The 12,656-nt window shown below is 41.0% G+C and overlaps 1 protein-coding gene across 1 annotated transcript in view; it reads right to left on the bottom strand.

Annotated features, from left to right (window-relative positions):
• The window catches only part of LOC104950454 (sushi, nidogen and EGF-like domain-containing protein 1), a 20,254-nt gene extending 9,200 nt beyond the window's left edge, over positions 1 to 11,054 (bottom strand). Inside the window, exons 1-5 of the mRNA XM_010776988.1 lie at positions 10,978 to 11,054; positions 9,908 to 10,163; positions 2,795 to 3,082; positions 1,437 to 1,577; positions 32 to 114 (exon numbers count right to left, since the gene is read on the bottom strand). Coding sequence (XP_010775290.1) covers positions 32 to 114; positions 1,437 to 1,577; positions 2,795 to 3,082; positions 9,908 to 10,163; positions 10,978 to 11,015 — 806 coding nt within the window. The 5' untranslated portion in view covers positions 11,016 to 11,054. The remainder of the gene's footprint in view (positions 1 to 31; positions 115 to 1,436; positions 1,578 to 2,794; positions 3,083 to 9,907; positions 10,164 to 10,977) is intronic.
• Between the last annotated feature and the right edge of the window lie 1,602 nt (positions 11,055 to 12,656).

A 12,656-nucleotide genomic window follows, 5' to 3' on the forward strand; every position in this document is an offset into this window, starting at 1 on the left:
GCCTTGGCAGTCCGGTTGGCCCACGTTAGTGGTTCCCTCGACATTTACCACATCAGCAGTGCGAGAGCCGGGAATGTTGAAATAGCGCTTACCATCACCAGCATTGAAACCTGCCTGGGAGGAGAGGAACGACAAGGCAGACATCAAGAGACGGCTGAATCAGAGTCCAGACATCTAAAAACAACTGCTTTGTTTCTTCACATGTCATCCTGTACATCGCAATTTTTGTCCTCCACTGTTCACCAAACATCATTACATTACAAACAACACTATTTTTGACTGCACACGATTTGTGTCTTTTATTAACACAGCAAAAACCCAACAAGATCAACTCTCCCACACCTCGTCCCAACAGATCAACTGAGGATGAAATATCAACGGTTCTTAAACTTGCCCTGAATCACCTGGACAACTCCGACATTAGGATGATGCCACTGCCTGGACACTGGCCCTTCTGATCAACAGACCCCAGGCTGTCAGGTTTAACGCCCCCCCCCCCCCTCCCTCCACTCTGAACCTGAACACTGGGTTCCACAGCGTCCTCCAACACTATCATCAAGTTCACAGATGAGACCACGGTAGTAGGCCTGATTACTAACAGCAATGAATCAGCCTACAGGAAGGAAGTTCAGCTACTGGTGTGCTTATAATAACCTTCCCCTCAACAACACCATAGTACTCCAAGACCTAAGGCTGCGGACACACCCCCATTTACATAATGGGACTAAGGTGGACAAGTCTCCACCTTTAAAATCTCTCAAATCTATGAGGAACTCTCTTGGTCGCTCAACGCCTCCAGTGTGGTTAAAAAGTCACAGCAGCACCTCTACTTTTTGAGAAAAGAAAGCTCAAAGCACCATCATTGACCCCGCACACAACAACATGGGCTGTGTAGATCCCGAAGCAGCAGGCTCAGGAACAGTTTCTTCCACAACAACATAACCCTGCTGAATTCTTAAGCTCAGAACTAGCCCACTACCCTCCCCACCCATGACCTTCGAACTACTGCACTAGCCCGCCAACACACACCCCTTTCATACTCATGGGGCTTCTACACACAGCTCCTCACACTCAGGGACCTTACTGTACACTGCTTTTTGCACATATTTATTTCACTGTATTAAATATTTATTCAATCTGCATTTAACTATGCCTGAAACCCTACATTTGATCCATAAATGCTTTAACCTAGCACTTTTATCTGTAAATACAGTATATATTTAATATTTATAAAACCATGTATCTCATGGAACAACCTGTATATACTGTAACCCATATAACTGAATAAACTGTAACCTCATCTGCACTTCTACTCTTTGCAATTCTGGTTGAATGCAAACTGTATTTCTTAGTAATATGTGTTATAATCTAATCTTATCTAATGTAATAACACAATGGTGAAATATGTCCTTGAGTCCACTACAAGGTGATCTTACCTGTGCTGCAATCCCTCCCAGCCCAGCCAGGTTTCCTCCACTGCTGGAATGCATGCCTGTGGTCCAAGTGATGTTATTGTACTGGAATATAGTGAAGGAAAGCTCTCCGTCTGTAATGAGCACCACTTGGAAAGTATTTACCTGCATAGAAAGGAACAGGCTCAGTTCAACCATTTCCTGATTCCACAAAATTATGTCAAATACATGTATCTGACAGAAACACTTTTTTGGAAGACTATGAGAATGAAGAAAGGTGATTGAAGATGAGAAATGATTGTAAATGTATGTATAAATGTAAATATGTGAGTAGGAATAACTTGCAGAAATGATTGAAAGGATAATCATTGATCAGCAGTAAGTAAGGGGTGGGAATTAATAAGCATTTGCTTCCTCCTGCTCCGTTTGGACACATATGATTTATTATTATGAATATGCACATTTTTTGTTGAATATATAAATATGATATTGATAAATACTGTATTATAACAATACGGTATTCTGTTTTTCACTTTTTTTATTTATCTGTTCAAAATAAAGATGGAAATGAAAAAAAATGAAATGACTTCTTGTTTTGCAGATTGCTTAATCTCACTCAGGCTACAGACATAATAGACTCATCTGGGCCTGTTGGTGAGGCAGATAGCAACAAATTAGCTTAACACAAACAATAATTACAACCCAAAGTGAACTGCTAACAAGAATGCTATTTCCTGGAATCTGAGATCATCTAGGCCAGTGGATTCCAGTAGTTTCTTATCAAATAAACTGAAATATCCATTTTTTTTACGTGTTTATTTCGGCTGATTTTTTATGTTGATGTTAAGTTACACTGCAAAAAGTTAATATTGTTAAAAATATTTTTTTTAAACAAGTTTGCATTATTACTACTATATCTTAGAGTGGATCTTTAAACAGTTTGTTTATTACATTCAATTAACTCTTTCAACTTATCTGCGTTCAAACTAGGTTTTTATCATACTCTTTCTGGTAACATAAGAAGTTATATAAAGTTGTAACTGACACAGGTCTGTGTAGGTGTGTGCCAATCCATTTACTGAAGAATAATAAGACAATATTAAATGCATTATTTCTCAACACAAACACTGTATATTGGATGTAATTTTAAAATAAAATCGCAAATTCTATTTTATAAACTAATTGAGCCTTATTTTGAAAAAAATCCCCCCCCCCAAAATGTGCTAATCTTCGGCCTGTGCCAGGTTGGCCTGTTTAAGTAATGTCCCTTGCACACCCTGCTTAAGAATCACTGATCTAGGTACTGAATCAAACCTAGAGAATCAGGGCTGTTTAGCAGTCACATATAGAGGGACAGCTGTGAAGTTTAGTGTGAGTTATACCGGTGTGAGAGAGCTGCCTCCAAAGAAAGTCACTTGGTGCCATGTAGCGATGAGGACCCATGTTGCATTGAAGTTGGGGAACTCTGAAAAGTACGTCTTGACTTCTCCTGAGGCCCTCCTCAGGCTGGAGGGCTCCTGGCTCTCTCTATAGAACACTCTCCCTGCTCGACGGTTATCCACATCTGCCCAGAATGGCGCCACAACCCTTCTGTCCCCCGCGATCGGAAATGCTACAGGAGTGAACTGGGACACCTCCCTCAGGAAAGATACAAGGCCATTGTTGTTGACCTGAGGAGAACAGATTTGGAATGTGAATAGTGATATATTTTGTTCAAAATGAAGAAGCCACTGGGACCTGTTTGTGCGGTTAGGAGGGGTTAGAGTAGAAGTGATGAGAACAGGAAAAGGTGGTCAAACAGAGGTGTTCTGACCTCCCGGGGCTAACAGCAGCAAGGGGAAGCTGACACTCCCTTAACGGATGTTTGTACTTCCTGCGCAAACAGACACTTTCTTTACTCCATGAAATGACAGAAGCTGAACAAAACAAGTGTGTGCTGCTCACGTCACAGATGTCTGCCAACAGCAAAGTAGCCAAATAAATGAACCCACCGTACACACATCTCCTCTGTGAGAAATGCACACTCAGCACTGCAGATATAGACTGAAGTATTGTATAATATAAACTTCCTAAAATATCAACTTGGGCAGGTCAATGTGTATTGCAGAAGCAATTAAGCAACTCATTGCTGTCAGGCAACAGAAAACCATTTAATAAATTAACTTTCACTCACAAAGGTGGAGATTTTTTTCATTGCAAATCAAATATCTTTGGATTTTGATCTGCAATTCAAACAATTAAGATGGGTATTTTTTGCAATTACTGACACTTTACATGTATAATGACAATAATTCTTATTTTTAAACTCAGGATTGATAGAGCAACAGCAAGCCGAAAGCCACAGAACCAGGACAGTAAATGTGACAATTGTTTGTGTTTAAGAGGGTTTATTGCAATGATGCTAGATAAAAGAGTTATTGTGAGTTGCAGGAAAAGCTACAAATGATGAATAAAAAGGAAGTAGGGTCCACAAAGTTAATGAGGGATGTCGAAGAGAGAGGAGACACAACTGATTCATGTAGTAGATTCTAAAGTAGCACGTTGCAATGTGTTCAATTGTATTTTTAATGAAAGATTATGATTGGAAATGAGTAGAGTACTTTACCCTGCGTGTACTTATATCAGAAACATATCACAGGTAAGGTCCACCAATGAAATGATCTACAGGCTTAAGGGTTGACAATGTCCACTGAAGGCATACATTCTTTCATACAAATATTCTGGATCAACAACAGGAGATGCACCATGGCATCTATCCTGTTTATCCTAGTCCCCGGCTTGACCTTTGACTCTCTGCATTAGTGGCATGTGACAGCGACAAAGCAACGTCAGATGGATCGGCTTTGCTCCCTGCATGAATGAAAACCATCATTTGCAGGACTTTGCTGTAAAAACAACAGAGGAAGTTTTGTTTGGCACGGCACAGGGGCTAAGTTAATTGCCCGACCACAGTCTTCCCCTCTGCATCAGCGTGGTGAGAACATGGCTGATGTGGGGAGAAAGAGGACCGGCTGCAGGGGCAGGGCCCGGGGGTCAGCCAGAGCGCTATCATATAACGGGAGAAAAACAAGAGAGAGGTCACAGTGTTGGATGAATAGAAGGATGGAAGGATGAAATATATTATATTAATTAACATTTTGAACTGTATACCCCGGTTATCTAGGCACTTTATTTTGTTTAATGTATACCCCGGTTATCTAGGCACTTTTCGTTTTTTTGTTTGATGTACTGTATATATGTCACACTGTACTGCGAGAAACGATATTTCTGGATGTACAACATGTAGAATTCTTGACAATAAAGCTGACTTTGACACACCTCCCACACCAACATGCCCACTAATGAGACCTGTGGTGGCAGCAGTCTGGAAGTCACCCATCTTACAGCAGCAAAATTAGTGTATGAAATCATGCTCAACACTAAAGAGAGTTTATTTTCCAATGCTGGAATAAGTTGAAATGCCTAATCCAATCTTTAGAGGCATCTGGAATAGCTTGAACAAGTGTATTTCTTACTTGTTAAGATGTTTTAAGGACTGCTTTGATATGTCAATGACCTTAGAGGAATTTGAACTTACAACATAGTTTTCACAGACTTTTTCTCATGGATTTAAACAAGGCTATAACCTGGTGCAGACACTCAGTAAAGGGTGCATATGCATCACACTAATGGGAGAGAGTGAATGGGTTCAGAGCTGCCTTGTGTTATGCTGTAACATGACCAAGGTCAGGATCACAGGGGAGAGAGGTGAGATCAGCAAACCTTGGAAGAAGTACCTCTCCCCCATAACTCTTTCCCTCACTCTCAATGGTGCCACTCCACTCTACGACTCCCTTGTTATTTTTTGGGAAGTTATTTTCCGGATATATCCAGGAATGAGCTTTTTTGGTTTTCTTTAGAGCCAAGCAATTTATGGACTAAAATAAACTTTCATCTGGCTTGAGTCAGCCAAAGCAAAAACCCAAAATGAAAAGGTGCCCATGAATCAGGGCAGGAATACATTAGTGTTCCGTGTCAAAACTGAGGTTTCACAGTTACAAACTTTTACAATTATTTGATGAGACTGAAGGAAATGACCACAGTCTTTGCACTTGGCCTGTTTCCTTAGCCCTTTTATCTACAAATGGTAAAGACTAAGCAAAAACACCCATTGAAACCTTCTTGGTTCTGAAGGTTTGTTGTAGTGTTCATTTTTGCAACTATCATTTTGCTTGCTAAAGAAGATTACAGAGGAAGAATTCCTCCGTTGAGTAAATAAAAAATACACAAGAGGATACTCAAACCATTTCAAACACACTTCTTGGAATGTATGAACTATCATCAGTGCACAAAGAAACCTACACGTATAATAACATCGTAAACCAGTAACATGCTATCTAATCATTTGAAGTAATTTAGTAAGCGAAATGTTTTGGCTAGAGGTCTCTAAAAAGAAACTATAACAAAAGACAAACTTTCATGACGTGGTGAAATAGAATGGGTTCATTTAAGTTGTTGTTTTCACATGTGACATAACCAGCATTGACGAGGAAAATCTGATCAGGCAGAAAGAATAACTACTAAAGAGAATGTGTTAAAGTTGTATTAACGTTCTGTTTATGTACGTTAGATATCTATTCTAATTAATTAGCCACAAGTCATGTTTTGCTAACGTAACATTAACTTGCTAACATACCATTGGACAAGACGAGTACCCATACAGCTACTGTAGCTAGCTAACGTTGGGAAGTACAACCAGTGCAGCTCAGCGCTGTTCACATGGGCATCATGAGAGCAGACAACAATAGTTAACAAAAGTGGTGTGTCTTGTGTTTCCCCGGGAGTTAAAGCAACTAGAGGGTTTGAACTTGGTTGTAAACATTGGGAAAATATATAAAACGGATGTAGTTGTTTGTAGGTATTAAATCTGAAAATGTTTTATATTAATCTCAATTGAAAAGTTGGATATTTCGGGAAATGGGCTTATTTTCTTTCCTGCCAAGAACTAGATGAGAAGATGCAGCGGATTATTTGTTGGCAGGGCGCGTTGACTTCCCGGAGTCTTGTCATCACAAAGTGCCTAAGAGGCAACCAGCAGAGGCTGCAGGAAGTCACTGCGCTCTGGCCAAGACACAGTCTGGTAAAAACTGTCCTGTAAAACCACAACTTGCCAGTTTCACACAAACAAGCGCCCAGTGTTTGTGCTGAGCTAAGCTTTTGATCTCTAGCTTCATAGTTTATATGCAGACTTTAGTGTGGTATCTTCTAACTGAACTCTCCATAAGAAAGTTCAAAGCTGATCCTTTGAAGGACATCATTTACTTGAAGACTTTCAGGCTTTTTTGAAGTATGTGCAGACAAATCTTGTCAGTTGCATATGAACTGTTAAAATAACTCTTATCCCACACATGCATATAGAAAGCACCCATTCAGAGTACCACGGATCAAACTTCAGCACAAATCTTTGGGCCATACAGAGTGGTGAGTGAAAGTGAGTGAATGAAAATGCTCCAACTGAAGTGTTGGACGTCTTTTGAAGAGCAGATGAGCACTAGCAGATGTGCAATCTGTGAAGCAAAGTTACTCTTTAGCATGATCTTGGCAGGATTCTTGAAAAATTGATTTGAATGTTGACAAATACCACAGCATGTTGAAGATTTGAATACTAAACACAACATGTTTTAGAATATAAACATTTACAACAAGCCCTAGAAACGTTTTTTCCAATGAGTTTATGCATCCACAATAAATACCATTAATCATAATCATGTATTCTCACATCTGCTTTCAAAATGTTGTTCTTTCCTCTCTGACCTTGAACATCGTCCTTCATGTTCTTTACACTGGTCATCCTTAAGAGAAGTTAATCCATGAACTGCATTGTTTGGAAGCCTAGAAGACGCTTTGCAGATACATCTGTGTTCTGTTAAAGTCATTGGTCATTTCTCAGATAAAGCAGCTGGACAGTTCCAGGGGGAAGACCCCTGCCATGTTATCTGAGGCGTGGGAGGAGGGGATGGGGGACCTGGAGGAGGAGAGATCCCAGCAACATGTGAAAACTCCCAGACACAAACCATAACAGAGGGACAGCCTGGTTACCAGGAGGCACAAGTAGGACAGGAGCAGGACAGGGGGGTGCATGTTTGTACAGGGATGTGTGGGATCTGTTCCTGTGAGATACAAACTTCTGTAACCAAGTGTCACACTTCTGCCACTGCTATGTGACTTGATCACAACTGCTAAAAGGAGGGTATGTTTTAAAGGGATTTGTTTTGAGGGGTTTTAAGGTATTCCTTAACAGGACCAGTTATGATAATAGAGAAAGACAGCGCCCACAAGCCATCTTAAATCAGTGTGGTTCTCCTGCTTCCATGTGGATGGGAACACACTATTCACACAAACGTAGCACCTCACTGAAATATGAACTGTTCAAAGCTCTCGGGCGGAGAACACCATGTGGGCCTCTGTGCTTCGCCTTCTAATGTTTAATGGATTCAGGTGAGGCATTCAAATGAGTGACTGTAATTTCAAGTGCCTGTCACAATCTGAAATGCCTTGTGTGACTACGGAACTACATTTCTAATGAGATGCAGGGTATCACATCACCACCACACGGCATATGTCAGAGTGTGGACTTCTCAGATTTGATCTCTATCAGATCAGAATCAATATGAGATCAACAAGCCAAGCAACCGGTAACTTGTGTTATCTTGTACAATTCAAATGATGTGTATCAGTTTTATCACATGATAAGTGATGTGCTCAAATCCATTCAAATCTGGGAAGGACCACAATTGGAATGCAATTGGGATACAAACAAACTCCAAGAGTGAGTTTCAGGGCATTCTCATTCCCAACTTGTAAAGTGTTGCAGCTTGGTCTGTGGCCCCACGTGTCCAAATATAACTATCTGCATCCCCCTACTGTCCGTTCTGTTTATGCAGGGCTGCCTCCAGTGGCCATAGTAATAATGACAAGTGCAAAGGAGGGGTTCAGATGAAGTCACATAAAGAGCAAGGGGTGGATTGATGGATAGATAAGTTAAACAAATACAGGAATTTACCCATGAGTAGGCTCCGTTAGGAAACTAAAAGTCAATGTTGGCTTGTTTTAAATGATATACAAATATAAGTTATCTTACGTCACAAACGTAACATTCTCATCGTATTTAAATTAAGTTCAAACGAACATTAATTTGAACCAAAACCATGACTTTTCCTAAAACAAACAGTAGTGTTGCCTTAAGCTAGCCAACTACTAGCACACTCTCCTTACTTACGCAACACCCGTATATAGTTAGCTTACATTAAATATGATAAACATTTATCCTACATCACCTACACAACAGACTTACATTTCTTCATACGTGTTTATTTACCTAACATCACGTTTGAAACACATTTAACTTACTTAAAACACTTAAACAAAGGTATGTGCATTAAATATTAAACTTGTTTCACATATGTCGCATAAGGTTAACCACTTGTTCAAGTCTATCAGACTATCATGACTGTTTAAAAAAGAACTCCAAAGAAGCACCCAGTGCATTATAGAGTGACAACAAGGGGTCCTGGCTCTGCTGATTGATTTGAGGATTTGTGAGTAACTAGTGTTGAGTTTATAAAAGACACAAAACTCAAACCCTGCACTTAAAAATACTGTGCCAGTGTCTATGCACTTTGTGTAGATGCAAAAGAGTTTTAAAAATGTCTTTATTGGAAGACTGACATCACCCCCTTGGTGTAGATGCTTAGATTAGAACGATGACCTTTGACCTTGCCCATTGTTGCCATGGTTCCTCGGGCTCCCCTGCCCATGGTTTGAACAGGGAGGGGGCAGGCGGGGCTCGGAGCGAGAAGGAGGGGAATCTGAAAGCCCACGCGGATGCATAACCACAACAGGTGGTGTTGATTTAAGGGAGTTCTGCCTTTCCATGCGCTGGAACTGAACCCAATACATGACAAAGGAAGATCAAAGTGTGTTTCAGTGTGGTGCGCGAAAGTCCTTGTCAAACCATTCAGCTTCCTCCCATGAGCACTGTTTCTCACTCTCTCTCTCCGGCAAGCATATTTCCCCCCTACTCTCTCTCCTAAAAAGAACTGCTCACAGATGCTCCATCCGCAGCAACAGTGAGAACACAAACTGTCAATTCCTTTAACAGCTCATTGTAGACTTATTAGAACAGGGCTTACCACTGTTCTGCTAATAGTTTCTCACACACATTCCCTCGGTGCACTCAGAGAATGTCATGGAGGATTTTGATTCCACCCAAGGGGAGAAAAACATGATATTCTACAAATGAGGTTACACACCAGAGCTTGTGAGACACACACCAACACATGCAAACTCTCAAAGGGCACAGCAATGTAGTGTTTGGCAGAATGCCAGATCTCATCTCCCTGAGGCTCTTATACAATCCACACCATGTCAGTTTCAATTGCCAACTGCAAAGTGCATGCATACACACACATAAGAAGACATAAACACACAGTAATAACAAACTGCTCTGTACTCACATAGAGTCCTGTGTGCCTGTCTCCAAAGAAGGGGAAAGCAACAGAGATCTTCACGAGCCGGGAGCCTCCGTCGTCCTGAGCGATGGTCTGGGAGTCCCCCACGTCCTGGCCAAAGGGGTAGAAGTCCTCCAGGGGCACGGCGGGTTCCACCCCAGGCAGCAGTTCCAGGGAGAGCAGGGTGCAGAAGCAGGGCAGCAGGGCTTGTAGCACCAACACCATGGCCTCAGCCACCCAGGGATGGAGCTGACAGCAGGCACTGCAGAGGGGAGGGAGGAGCACACACACCTGAGGCAACAAGAGCAGAGTAGAACAAGACAAGACGCTGCGTTCCTCCTCTCAACCTCAGCAGTGTGAATCCTCCCCTGACTGCTCTCTGGCTCTGCCTCTTCTCCCCTCTCTTGTCCTTCAGTAGTGAACTGGGCTTCTTGTGTGAGACAGGGGAATACTGTAGATTCCTTGCATTCTGCTTGCTGCTAGGTACTGCATAAGCTACACTCCGTCTCACTAAAATGAAAAGAGGGGAGGAATGAAAGAGAGCGAGCAGCGTAATTCAGCTGAGATGTGTTTTTTTTTTTTTAACAATCCAGCGATTTGGTCCCTGATGGTCAGCTTAGAAATATCCTCAATAAAAGCTCTATTCTGCCTGCCAAAGGAGTTCTTTCAGTTTTGGCCCCACCTCCCCCACAGGGATTCACTACCTTGCATAATTAGCTCCTTCCAGCCAATAGCTGAAGAGAGGCCGGTAACTGGATAACCACTGGGCGGATCTATGATAATCAAAGGGCTGCTTTAAAGAAACTCTGACAGGATTTTCCCCTTTCAGTGGAACTCTCACTATGCACAGTTACAAAGTCATGCAGGGTTACACAGTGAGGAGACATGCATGTAGTGAAAATGCAATAAGTAAAGTGAATGTTGTTACGGTATGGGAAAGGTAGGACCCAAAAGCAGACTACAAAAAAAGGTAAGTTGGTAAAGAAAACAAAAAGCGAGCTTTATTGCAAAGCTGATCACAAAAACATGGCATGAATCAAACGGTAGCTCAGGAAAACAATAACATAAAAACTGACCGTGAAAAACATGGAGGAAGACCGGAGAGAAAAAACATGAGAACGTGAAGGGAGGACAAACAAACAATGAACCGACACCGAACACAGGAAGAGACAAGACTAAATACAGGGAGGGGTAATCACGAGACGAGAAATAGCCGGGCAGGGGAGGAGAAACACAAGGGCAACAGGTGAACACAATCAGACAATTAGACACACCAGGGAAACTAACGACAGGGAGGAAAACACAGGGAGAAGGACCAGACAAGAAACAAGGAGGAAAACATGAAACAGGGAGAACAGAACAGCAAAATAAACCCAAACCTAGACATACAAAACTAAAACCGTGACATAACATAAGTATCGTGAAAGAACCCCCCCCCTCGAGGGACGGATCCCAGACGTCCAATAACACACAAAGATCGTGAGAGTTTGTGATGCTTAAGATACTAAAAACAATGTCACCAACCAGTTCTAATATAATGGATCTTATATTATAAGTTAATGTTGTATAATCATGTTATGGTATAACAATTTATGTAATCACTTTATTTTAAAGAATGAATAAATGTCTTAATGACTTACTCTGTGTGTTCTGTTGTGTTTTTGCTGCGTCATTTCTATAGAAATAAGAAACAGATGATAATTTGACTGATATTCAAATAACGCTGCTGTTTTCCCTGCAGTCTGGCCTCCTGTTAACACGATACTGCAAAGGAATACATTTGCCTGTTTGAATCTACTGTAAAAAAGGTTTTATTAAGTATGCATGAAAAACACAGTCCTGCTCTCACCTGTGCTTCACACACCTTGATGACAGATGTGAATTTGAATATATTTGGATCAGATCGCAGTGAACGGCAGTCAGAGAGTTTGGAGACGCTGAAGAAGGACGATCAGACGAAGCTCTGCTGAGGTGGGTGATCTTTAAAAACAAATTATATCTATATAAATATAGTATTTACTTTCAGATATTTTGAGATGATATTTAGTCATTTGTGTGTATTCACTTTGGACTAGACTGTTGATGATGTTAAAGCTGATGAATTGAGATTATCTTTATTTCCAAGGTGATTTAGTTTTTTTTACTTTGATTAAAACTGGTCTGCTGTTTGTTTGCACTTTAATGTTCTCACACATTAAGATCCATAGTCAGTCTTTTTTATAAACAAATATGTTGGGAAATCACTATCATTGTTAAATGTTTGATTTGAGGTGGCGTATCGTCCTCTGTCCAAGTTCATCCAATGGGAAGCTAGGGTGGTTTGATTGGCAGTATGATCCCAGGGTCTGCTCTGAATTGTCACAAATGTAAAAAGTTTGCGAGGAAGCCGTAATTCTTTCTTACGACGTTTAATTGGCGAGCCAGCCAGCATGGGGTAACAAAAGTAATTGAGTGAGAACCAAAGTAACAGTTTTTTGTGATATCTTTAATATTAACACAAAAACCCTAAACCATACGCAACACAGCACTAAGAAAACAGTTACATAATCACGTATGGCAATCAGTGCGTCTCCAACACAGGTAATCTCTCTGAAATCCATGTTATCGTTTCTGCAAGATTAACAGAAGGTAACATTGTGTCTCTCTCTCCTCAACACCCCCTTCCCTTTTTATTGGTGATTCCTCTCTTTCTTCTTCCCAGGCCTCCATTTACACAAACATGTCTGTCAACTCTTCTTACTTTGATGATCCCCTC

Source organism: Notothenia coriiceps, unplaced genomic scaffold, assembly GCF_000735185.1.
Source record: "Notothenia coriiceps isolate Sejong01 unplaced genomic scaffold, NC01 NC01_scaffold00000339, whole genome shotgun sequence".
Taxonomy (NCBI): domain Eukaryota; kingdom Metazoa; phylum Chordata; class Actinopteri; order Perciformes; family Nototheniidae; genus Notothenia; species Notothenia coriiceps.